This window comes from Ceratosolen solmsi, unplaced genomic scaffold, assembly GCF_000503995.2.
Source record: "Ceratosolen solmsi marchali unplaced genomic scaffold, CerSol_1.0 scaffold6, whole genome shotgun sequence".
Lineage (NCBI taxonomy): Eukaryota > Metazoa > Arthropoda > Insecta > Hymenoptera > Agaonidae > Ceratosolen > Ceratosolen solmsi.
The window spans coordinates 4289268-4301452 of record NW_011948414.1 but is presented as its reverse complement, the minus strand read 5'-3'; the positions used below and the strand labels follow the sequence as shown (position 1 = coordinate 4301452).

Sequence of the window (12185 nt, the reverse complement as noted above, 5' to 3'; positions counted from 1 at the left end):
GAGAGAGAGAGAGAGAGAGAGAGAGAGAGAGAGAGAGAGAGAGAGAGAGAGGAAAGGAAGGAAGCGTGGATTATCCTGGCTCGGTATACATTGTAGGCAATTCACGTTACTTTTTTTGCGCATCTCCCGTGCATCCGTCGACGTTTCGTCACTGACGCAAATGACTGACACCTTTCGTCACTCGCCTACCCAGAGGATTATGCACTCCGGCGGACGCCTACAATGCCCGAGGAAAATCATCGCTTTGAACGTTTCACGAGTGGCTTTTTCCAATACGATTTCCCTTTCCGTATTGCGATCGGGACTTTATTGAAATAACGAAAGCCTTCATAGCGCGGCTCTTCTGTGCGACATTGAGGTCAAGAACCTCGTCGTGTGCGCGTAGCTTAAAAGTAAATAACAAACGCACTTATAAATACGCATGCAATTGAATAACACTGGAGCCGATGATTCATCTCGTGGAAGGTAGGGTGGAGCGAGGGGAGAACGATACCCATTTGTTTCAATTGATTTTCTTTCATCTTCGGAGGAAGGAAGACTGGGTCGACCTTGAGGATCGATAAATCAGACTCCCGGTGATGCACGTGCGCGAAAGTTTCGTCGGCGTGCAAATCGTGAATGAACTTTCGGTTGAATCATCATCGCCGACTTGGCAAACAATGGGAGCCGAGCGCATGCGCCCGACACAACGATGCTAATTCGCGCGAGTGAATTCACAATGGCAAAAACTGATTCTATTCCGACCTTTTCTATTTGCGCGCGCAGAAAGGAAAAATTTCTAATCGAGCTTATCCGTAGGTCCTAATAATGGTCGCGCCCGTTCGTATATAAAGCCAGTTACGTTTTAATTATACGGGGCGTCGGGGATAAGAGTTGGGAATGGAAGGAGGCCTTGCCACCTGTGCACGGCCATGCAAACATTATTTTATGAAAACTGAGTAATTCAAATGCGAATTCCGAGGTTCTTGCATCGTGCTAGCTCAATGAATAATTAATGCTAATTAAGGAGATAACGAGTTCCTTTTGAGGCGCATACTGAAACTGTCGTGAAGATGAATGTACCTGAAGAAAAACATGAAAAGTGCTGGTTGCGTAATCTCTCGCTCGGAATAATTAATTACGAACGATTGAAGATATTGGGCTGAAAAATAAAACGACGCATTACACGCTGTTAATCATTCATCCGTTGAAAAAGCCACAGACCCGTTTCTCGTCAACTCGCTGATCACGAGAATGAAGAATCAAGAGGAGCGGCGTGCGGGGTGTGCGGCGGGAGGGGAAGGGGGTGACAGACACGATCTCCGATGCGTATCTAACATAGGCGTAACTCCGCGTGAGATCAGATTTGAAAAGCCGTCGGGACACAATAACGGACAAAGAAGGGGAAAGTTTAGTCGTACATGAGACGTGTACACGAGCGTATATATGTGCTTATCTAGGTGGGAGCTCAGGGATCTCGAATGTCAACGAAATCCCAAAATGAAAATGCAAAAATTTTTATTGCTGGACCTTTTAAGTTTTTGCGCTGGGATTTCGTAGTTTGTTGGTGCGTTACACACCGCTGAGAAATGTCAATTGATAACGAGTACATGAATTCCAAGTTACACTGACGTAATTATTATTGTGCGGCTAGTAGCGTGTTTTACAGTGCCAATAAAGCTGCTACCGAGACCTTGCTGATATAATTAAAACTGACGCGCGTGAAAACCAATTTGAATAGAAGAAAAAACACGAGAAGAAAGAATAATTTTCATTCGAACTTATTTGCATGTTAATGAGGGACGGCGGAGGGGGGAGATGGCTTGGCTCACGCTTGGCTCACGCTTGGCTCAACTAAGACAATAACCGAGTAAGCTGATATTTCAAATGTGATCTTACAATTAATTGGATTTATAACAGTTTTGGCAAGATCGACGATGCCCTAGACAGTATATTTAAAAATATAAATTTTCTCAGCGCGCATAGGAGGCTCGGCTGGCCTATAAATTACTCTCTTCTCTTCGGCAGGATAATAGATGCGTAGATGAGTAACAAAGAGATCCCTAGTATCGACAATCGAATCGCCAATTTTGCGCTGCCTACTGATTTTCCATAAGGAGCACCATCTATAGCAACACACACACAGAGAGAGAGAGAGAGAGAGAGAGAGAGAGAGAGAGAGAGAGAGAGAAAGTACGCATTGTGCAGTTAGATCTTTGTCTAGAGATTGAGATTGGCCAGGGTAGATAATTAATGGCAGGAAGCCCTGCTGTCTGCGGGCAGGATGGAGGAGGGGGCACCGTCGTCCCCCTAGTCTCGATTCAAATAGAAAGGCTAATGCATCCATCTAACTTAGTATCTAGTCGTCGCGTCCTCCTTTTCTTCCTTTCATCTCCTTCCATTCTTCTATTTTCATCTCACCTGTCGACTCTCATCAATGTCATCGTTTCGGCGATCTCCATCGCGAGCGAGAGGCTTCGATATCGTCAAGATTATAAAAACGCCAAAACGGTTCATGAAAGTTTAACGAAGAAGAAAAAGAGTTAGACAAACAAAAACTTGATCGGTCCAGCTAATAACTGATTCCACATGTGTATAACCGGGAGAAACGGCACACGATCATCGCCGTGGGATGTGGGATGTGGGCTGACGGGAGACGGTGAGAGAGGGAGGGGCAATACGACCTGTCTTGGTATCTACGAGCAGGAGAAGCGTTCGCGGGACAGGTATATACGACGAGCGACTTTCTGAAAAATGCGGTCCTGCCGCTGCGGTGAAACCGGACCGACGGGAGGAGTCCGCGAGCCCAAAAAAGGCTTTGCGCACCGTATCCCTTTTCTCCTTCTCCCTCCCTCTCCAAATCCCCCACGAGTATCATCCCGCCATCAGGCCATCTCACCCCGTGTCAGCCCGTCTCCCCGATAGTCGCTACTCATCCGTACGGGGCCCGAGTGAATTTGTGTCGGCTCATCTCGCTTACGATTTCTGCACAATGCACTAATCGTCTTGTTAGTGAACGAGCGAGCGAACGTAGTGGTGTCGATGATGAGAGGAAGCGACAACGTGCCTCTACGGATGTGGCCTCCATGCCGCACTTATTGAAATTCATAAAATGCCCGATATATTTACTGTTACAATAAATGGCTCGATGTCATCGTTAATGGTCAGGACGTGTAATCGGTTAACTGTCTGAAAATGTATTAATAACCTGTTGACGATGCGTCATGGCTTACGAGCGCTCGGAACGAGAGTCAACTTTTTTTCCTTTTTTCTTTCTTTCTTTTTTTTTTTCTTTTTTTTTTCGCCAGTTGCAGTGCGAAATTCGACTTTCGAATACGCCCACGGGTGCTTTAAAATGAAAATTGTGGAATAGCAGACAAATCGGCGCATTCGTAATATTTAATTCAACGCGCGAGCATAGAAGCGAAGACGAACAAAAATCTTAAATCCGAACGCCTTTGCCTGGGATCGCGGAAATAAGCAAAGTGTGCGTGATGATAATTTCAAGTGAAATCCTTGGAGAGGAATGGAGAATCTTTTGATTGATTTAATTCGGTGGGCCTGAGCCTTTCATAAATTTATGCTTCGAGCGTATAATCGTTACTACTACGTTTATGGGGCCTTCCACTACTACGAAGATGTTTAATTTTATCAAAAATTTATGTTTTTTTGTTTTTTGTTTCTATTCTTTTTTTTCTTTTTCGTGTTTTATTTTTTATTTTGTTTAATTGCATAAATCGTTTGGACTACAATTGGTCGCCATTCGAATGAGTTTAAAGAAACTGGGCTTAATTAAAATTCGACGCATTATTTGCTTGCATGATTTTGATATTTGCCCGTCGCGATAACAAAACTGACCCAATTCTTATTAATCTTTATTCTTATTATTAATGTTTTACGTAAGGAGAGCGCCATTGGCGTGGTAGTTTCTTTCAAATGATAATTATGAGATATTCAACTGTCGGAATGAAAGTGTGTGCGAGCCGTTGTGGCTGGGGAGAGGTTTGGGGTTGGGAGGGGCATTTCATTGAAAACGAAGTAATAAGAAATTAATAGGTGGGCTTGAAATAAAAATAATATTAATCGCTATTAAATCATTGATTATAATCTGCTGTTAATAATGCGTCCTCGGTGAATCAACTAGCGATAATCGAACGCTTTCTCGTGGCAGTTAAATTCCGGTTTTCTCGAATTCCCGTGCCACCTATACACCTTCGATACTCCATTTTGTCAACGCAGCTTTTTTTCTTCAGATAGAAATTCAGCTTCACACTGCTTAATATCTCTTTAATAGAGCTCGAGCGTTTTTTTATAGGCGCGACGATTATCGAAATTATCGCCTTCTTGATTTTTTGTTATTTGTTAATGTTCTGCGTACGACGACGAGATTATCGATGAAATTCTATTATTCCTCGCGTCTAAAAATGAATCCGCCGATGTGCATTTTTCAAGCTTCCTAATTGCCGTTGTCTCTATTTTTATCGCAAATGTAGCAAACAATTTCAAGTAAAGTGTGTCACTGTTTTGCTGCACAGAGGTGTTTGTCGTCAATTGCAATGAAAAATCCCGCTCGGCCAAGACATTTTTATGACTTTATCTCAAAGTTTATCGCCTCTTGTATTATTAAATCCACATCAGAATAGTTATTTTAACTTTCTTCGCGCAGACCCAACAACCGCGAGCGTTACACTTTTATAATTTCACCTTGAATATCTAGTCGCCCAAAGCAATTTAACAATTTGCCCCCTATTTACTTTCATACGGAAATATTAGGAGGGAGAGAGAGAGAGAGAGAGAGAGAATGAGGGGGGGGGGGCGTGGAGAAGAAAGGATGAAGGAAAGAAAAGCAAAAACATCGACAATACGTGAAAATGTTAATAAGAATGAATAACGTATTAGCGTGTATCCAGCGAGGTTGCGTACACGGGTAACAATGCACGCTCTCGGTCTCTTAATTACTTTCTCGTGCCACGGCGTTCCCATGGCGCGTTGTTGCCTTATTGCGCGCGCGATAAAAGCGCCACTCGCTCGCAACGGCAAGAAGCGACGCGCATGCGCAATATGCCGCGCTTTTATGGCGATAAACGCGAGCGGGCCCACGTAACTGTATAAATAACTTGCGCAAGCGTTAATGAATGTTTATCTGTCTCCCTCTCCCTTCCTCCCGCCCTCTCTCGATCCTCGGACGCGCGACCCACCGGAAAAACCTCGGCGTCGGTGAGAGAGAGAGAGAGAGAGAGAGAGAGCGCGTTCCTCCTCCTCCTCCATTTTCCATGCGTTTGGCTCGCCTACGCTCTTCAGCTTCTCTCTTCACCCCCCCCCCGCCAATCATCGTTACGACCACTGCTACCTCACCCGTACGTCCCACACGAACTCTTCGTTGCACGCACCTCGGGAGGTCGCGTATGCGCGAAGTGTCGCTGGAGCTTAAAGACGTCGGCTCCCGGATTATTTTAACGAATTGGACAGAGACAGCATTGGCGGAGCATGGATCAGCGAGCCCCTTCTAAATGTTTTCCTTTGTTTGTGATATTGCAGAGAGCGTCGGGAGGCGGAAGTGCGGGAGCTGGAGTCACGGGAGCGCGAGGCGAAGCTCGAACGCGAGAGGATCGAGAAACAGAGAGCGGCCGAGCAGGCGGTACACAAGCACTTCGAGGAGTCTCTCAGGCTAGCCCAGCAAAAGGTGAGTCTCATATACTCTTGGTATACCGAGGTGTCCGCGCGCGCCCTTTGTGTCATACAGTTCAGTACGTGTGGTTTGCCGAGGAGGAGAACCAGCCTCCCCCTTGGCCTCTCTGCCAGTATCGACCGACCCTTTCACCTCCAGACTTTGTACACTCCACTTACCCGATGAACCGTTTCGTTTGCATAAACGACGTCGATATCCTTCGATTAGCTGATATGGCCCGATCGATGATGTCTCATTTGTAAGAAATTTGTTTGGGGCTGAAATAGCGGAGTTAGTTGGAAGCTGTCGTGAACAGGCCGTCCGTCCGTCCACCCGAGGCCCCACAAACCAGAAAATTCAGATTATCCGCAATAGATCGATCGGAATTCCGTGCTATTTATTATCAGTCAAATCGGCCGTTCCTCGGCGCAGGCCAAACTTACATAACCCCCGCTGAAACAAGACAGCCCACTCCTAAAGTGCGCCAGTGTAAAAAGGTTCTCTCTACGTCCTCTGCTCGCCCCCCCCCCTGTCTCCACCTCCCTCCCAATCCACCACCCTCCAACCTCCACCGCCGTCCGCCCTCCGACCAACCAACCCACCAACCCTTCTTCCCACTCGCGCGCGCGCGCGCGCGCACACACGCACACACATCACCCGAACCACTACCGCCATCATCACCGCCCCGTTTTTTCCTCTCTTTTTGTTACTCGCTCATCGAAGAGCTCCGATTCTCCTTCCACCTTCTTTCAGCTTTAACCTCACCGGTCGTGCCCATTATGCATGCCTCTCCGGCTCCCTCCCGCCTCTCTCGCCTCACCCGAGCCTCTTATTTTTACCTTCTCTCGTGCTGCCTGCCACGACGAATCCTTTCATGTCTCATGGGGCAGAGGGGAGTGAGAGGGCGCTAGGAAGAGAAGGAGAAAGAATAATAATCTTTCTTTACATTTACGTTCCCTTGCCCCAGCCTCTCCCCCCTGCCCCTTATAGTCTTTGAGCTTGTCCGCGTATACGCTGTTCTTGTTTAGGTTATTACCGCTTTTAGGGGTAATGAATGCTCCCTTCGCTAATATTTGCTGACTCCACGATAGAATATTTTTCTTTCTTTTCCTTTTGGTGCGACCGTCGTCTTACCACCACTGTTAGGTGCGCTCGTGTATACACCTGAGCGACAGGTTTTGTTTAAACCCGCGTGTAGTTTTTTAGTCAAATAAGCGCTTGGGGATACGTCGGAATTCTCGGTAAAGCACGTAAAGTATGTTTATTTGAATAATAACGTTGAAGAATCGAGAGAACGATATGGTCGTTATGTAGTCGCGTTGCTTCAGTCGAAACTCGTCTCGCAAAGCTACTTTATTGTTATATTCTTCTTCTTCTTCTCCCCTCTCCGTCCTATCACTTTTTTTTTTTTTTTTTTTTTTTTTTTTTTTTTTTTTTATCTGTCCGAGAACATGTAAGCACAGCTCATATTGGAGCAATGAATTGACACGATTTATATTCGTCTCGAGTGTTGGCCTTTGGGCGGCGAACGAGGGTTAGTGAGGGCATGACAAAAAATTTGATCGAACGGAAGTATCCTGGGCCATTGGCTGTAAATTGTCAACGAATCCGGCAGAAATGAAAAAAGAAAATAGCTGCTGCTTGAGTGGCTTGATAACATACGTGTGATTTCCGTAGTTTGTAGTTATGAAAATTAAAAGCACGACGCGGGGACCTTCGATCGAGTCTCGAGTCTCTATAGCCGTGGTATTAAAGCCGTGTGATAAATCTTATCGAGCGCGGCTCTTGAGGCCATTGAATTAATTCTCTCTTATGGAAATTATAATTGCTAATTCGTGAACGGGTGATACTCGGTAATACGAGACGCCGCGAATTATCTATGCAGCATTCGGCATAGGCGATGTTTTTGCCTCTCGTAATAGAGTCACGAGTTTTATATAAGAAAATGCCGAGGCCCCGCTATTTGCTTTTAGCCTTTAGATTCTCATGAGCAATGTATCGCTATTTATATTTTACAAATGTAAAGAATACACCACGTGAATGAATATTCGATATAATGCCGACCAATGTTTTTTCACGTAGATTGGATTCATCGATCGGCGTGTACAGCTTTAGATGCACGATAACAGGCTCGTTCGTGAATTGTCAGGCGGAGGCATTTATTCAAAAAATTATTCGCGTATGATGAAATTGTCGTGCTGGGGCTTCGTCTAAAATCAAAGACGAAGTGCGAGAAGGGGCGAGTCAATTATCTTCTCCGACAAGAAGCAATTCTCAGGACATTGTGTCGGCTTGAACCCTTTTTTACGGTAGCCATGGCGACCCTCCCGCTTTCGGTTTCGCAGTTGGTAAGACGCAATCTGTTATTGTGCGCGCAACGAGAAAAACACTTCATACACCACGCATATTCTGTATAGTCATTGTTGCACGCCCTCTCTATTTCTCGAGCTCCCTCACGCGCACAAACACGTACCCCTAACTCTTTCTCGCTCTCTCTCTCTCTCTCTCTCTCTCTCTCTCTTTCTCTCTATCACTCTCTCAATCTGTTTGTCTCACTTTCAGACAGGATGAGCCAACTCCTTTCAATTTCGCTTTGTCGACGTTCTCTCGAATCAGCTCGTTACGATTCCAAAGCTCGAATGACGTGCGAGAAATTTCAAGACGACTCTCTTCCCATCTCTGAGCTTTCGATTTTTCCTGTACAGACAATCCACTCCTTATTGACGTCTCTCTCTATATGTTACAGTCACTTTTGAAAAGTTGCTTGAAACTGCGAGTTTAGCAACCGCATTTCCGTTATCCAAAATAATCGACGGCTCAGAAACACAATGAAAAAAATATCGAAGGCTAAATTACGTTTATCATAAAATTGTCAAATTCGTTTGAATAAAACTAAGTAAACTCGGTGGATGGATACTCGTGCTTTTAATGGCTAATTGTAAAAGGCTGTATTTACCGATTCACGAACGTTTATTTTTAAATACGTTATCTTTGCCTAAAATAGCAGAGCCCCGTTTTTAAATTCAACGTGAGAAATATTTTACCAAGTTGGATGTTAGTTTTGGTACCTATTTACGAAGGGACGTTAATTCAGGTCTCCCGAAGGCTTTACAGAAGATTAAATGTAAAATGAAATTTTTTTACCGTCTACGTAAGGGATAGAAGTGAAATTATTAAACGAGATTCCATAGTATATTGCCACTAATCTCGCCGAATTGAATTAAATGCCACGAGGGGAGAAGAAAAACGAAAGATGTTTAATCCTTTAAGCTGTCTTAAGAAAAATCGATACACTGTAATAGATACTCTTACTCGCCATAAAGAAACTTTAGTGTCCCGTTGCATAAAGGAAGAAGATCTTGGCGCTACAAAAGCCTAACCGCTCCTTTATAAAAAAAAAATCACATTGCTCGATTCTGTTTTTTTCATCCTTACTATTAATATTATTATTATTATTATTATTATTATTATTATTATTATTATTATTATTTTCATTATTATTATTATTATTAGTTCTATAACGCGGTAGAGTAACAAACAATCGTTTTTAGTCTCACGAGCAGGGAGAAAAAAAATTAATGAGATAGGAGAGAGCAAGAGAGAGAGAGAGAGAGAGAGAGAGAGAGAGAGAGAGAGAGAGAGGGAGAGAGAGAGAGGGAGAGAGAGAGAGAGAGAGAGAGAGAGAGAGAGATAATGGCGCGGAATCAATTATAATAAAAATCAGGGCCAGTCGTCCCTGGTCGACACAAAAGCAATGGTCGGAGAAGGTGGAGAAAGAGAATGAGAGGAAGAGAAAAACGGACTTTTAGAACGGAGGCAAAATCGATGCAGATTCCGGCACCTGCCCCTTTTACCACCCGTAAATACAAAACCTGTCTCCCCCCCCCCTCTCCCTTTCTTCTTTAGGGCTTAAGGCTGTAGCGGGGTGCAAAGGCCGCGTATGCACGCGGATACGCATGCGTGCATGTGCATGTACGCATACCTTTACGTCATCTACCTGCGCCTGGGCTTTTGAGTCCTTGCGTGTTCTTATTGATGAGGATAGGCGCAGCGTTGCCTTTATATTTATGGTGTCGAGTAAAAGGCCGACGACTGGATTTTTCATTTTTCACTTTTATTAGATGTGAGCCCGTCTATGTATTTGTGCCGGCGAGCGTGCTTTTTCCGTATTATGTGCCTAAGCTATATATGAGACTTTTCAACGGAGTTTGTGGCGGATCGGCCGAAACGAGTGAGAAGAACGTTACGATGGTTGGGGCCCACCTACCTATTCACTACCTACCTATCTCTATCGCAGCTCGTGCAAACCTTATATCAATAATATGTTGAGCGCTCTGACGATGTGAAAATAGAATACAGTGTTTTTCAACGCTCCCCTTTGAACGTCTAATGTAATTTCAAATTAGAATCCAGTCGCGCGTGTTAGATGCAAAATTCCCGACCTTAGTAATGTAAGATTAAAAAAAAAGGAATAAAAATTAAATAGGAGGAGAGAAAGGCACGTGGGGGATAATAACGGTGCCCAGTGAGTATCCCTCGCAATATTTTGCCATTTTTGTTCACACGTGCGATGGCACATGGGCATGACCTTGAAAGTCGAGAGGCGTGCGTGTGCCGTGGTGACCGGAAATCGTCGACGCGCGGGAGGAAGATGTTATTATTATTCGGTGAAAGGAAGTATAATAGGCAGTGGCCGATTTCGATTATTATGATTCGCGTGTTTGCAGATTGCTGTCGCTGTCCTAGTCATTCACATTGTTATTGTTATTTCGAGTAGTTGAATCGACGATTCTTGAAATAATAGTGATTATTCTGCATCTAAATTAATTAATGACTAATGTGTTGTTTGTGGGTCGAGGGACGAGAAATTCAAGCGCCTGCTATTTACCCTTTTGACTGACGCCTATATTTTTCTTATTATTATTATTTCTATTTTTTTTTCTCTTTTTTTTTTCTTTTTGGCCGATGACCCGAGTTAATAATTTATTTATAAGGTAGAACGAAAACCAGGAAATCAATGGAAATCAAATCATTAGTAACTATACGTATTAGCTATTTATTAAGCTTTATTATTTAGAACTCACATTCAGTTTATTCGTTTGTTAATGTACAAATTGAAATGTCATCGATTAAAAGAAAAAGAAAGCAAAAGAAACAAAAAAAAAAAAAAACAAAAAAAAAAGATTGATTTGACCGGCAATTATAATTACTCAGTAAAACAATCACGCTTATTTTTTCTTCCACTGCTTAAAGTTTGGTTCACAAGAAATTAATTAGCACATTTAATGTTTGTTTTTATATTCCTCTGTTACAAAAATTTAAGCACGCAAAATATGCGGCATAAATTCCGAACACGGCCATGTACATAACACTTTTCCGTTCATCGCTGAATAAATATCGTCCACGTTAGTTGAAACGGTAAATCATTTGCGACGCACCAACCCCTCCACCAGCCCCTCCCCCTCCCCCAAATCTTCACGTTGGGCTTTTCACTTTTTAAATTGACAAAATATACATTTTATTATTCAATGGCTGGGGATATTCCCCTTTCAGCTTCGATCTTTGAGTCTGTTTTGCACTCTATTCAAGTCCGTCCGAAAAATTTGCGATTCAAAGTGCCGATTAGGAGGAAATCATTAAAAGTCGAGACACGAGGCGAAGGGACGAAATTTTAATCGCTGCATTATATAGAGATCGCGTGCATTAATAATACATTCGGGCTGATGCTGTAAAGCCGTACGAACATCCAAAAATAAAGAGGGGCGGGCACTTTGTCCGCTCGTGTACATTTCTATCTTATCGCGAGAATACGATCTGTCGAATTTCAAAGTCAAATACATCGTAGATATGTCGCAGCTTTCACGCGCTGATAAGATAAAATAATCTCCGCGCAATTTCACTCTGGAAATAGTTTCGATAGATTGCACAACTGAGAAATAAAGCCCAAACTCTTTCTTTCTTTCCTTTTGCATTACTTTCAAACGATCCGGGGACACACACGCGCGATCGGCACGCACGCGCGCGCACACGCGCGCGAGCCAAGCAAACAATTATTCAAATAAATCAGGATTAATTTACAGTGAAATTAATCGGCAATGCAGCGCCCACTTTTTATTTCCTTGCATTTAATACGCCGTCCATTAAGACCGACCTCTGGCTTATCAAAATAAACGCGATCCCCAAGACGCTGAATAAGCATCTACGAAAATGTGCTTACTACGCACACGTTACTGAATTCTAACGTGCAATGTGACTAAGGAACACGTGACGATCCGCGCTTTAGTGTGGCCACCACCATTGATAGCCTAGTTTTATTGGCCGCCCGTGATAACGAGGCAACGCTGAATTCGTGCGTCAATACAAAATAGAAAATATTTAAAAAAAAAAATATTGTTCTTTGTTAATTACGTACGACGTTAGTTGCGTGACGAATTTCAAACCCGCCCCCCCTCCCCCCAACCCCTCGAACCACCTCGTACCCCACTCCCCACTCCCCAATCCCCACTCCTCCACCACCTCCGACGCTATTTAATTATCT

The 12185-nt window shown here is 43.7% G+C and overlaps 1 protein-coding gene across 1 annotated transcript in view; it reads left to right on the top strand.

The window, feature by feature from the left end:
• The window catches only part of LOC105368369 (myb-like protein Q), a 51038-nt gene that overhangs the window by 18830 nt on the left and 20023 nt on the right, over positions 1–12185 (top strand). The window contains exon 3 of the mRNA XM_011507375.1: positions 5518–5662. Coding sequence (XP_011505677.1) covers positions 5518–5662 — 145 coding nt within the window. The remainder of the gene's footprint in view (positions 1–5517; positions 5663–12185) is intronic.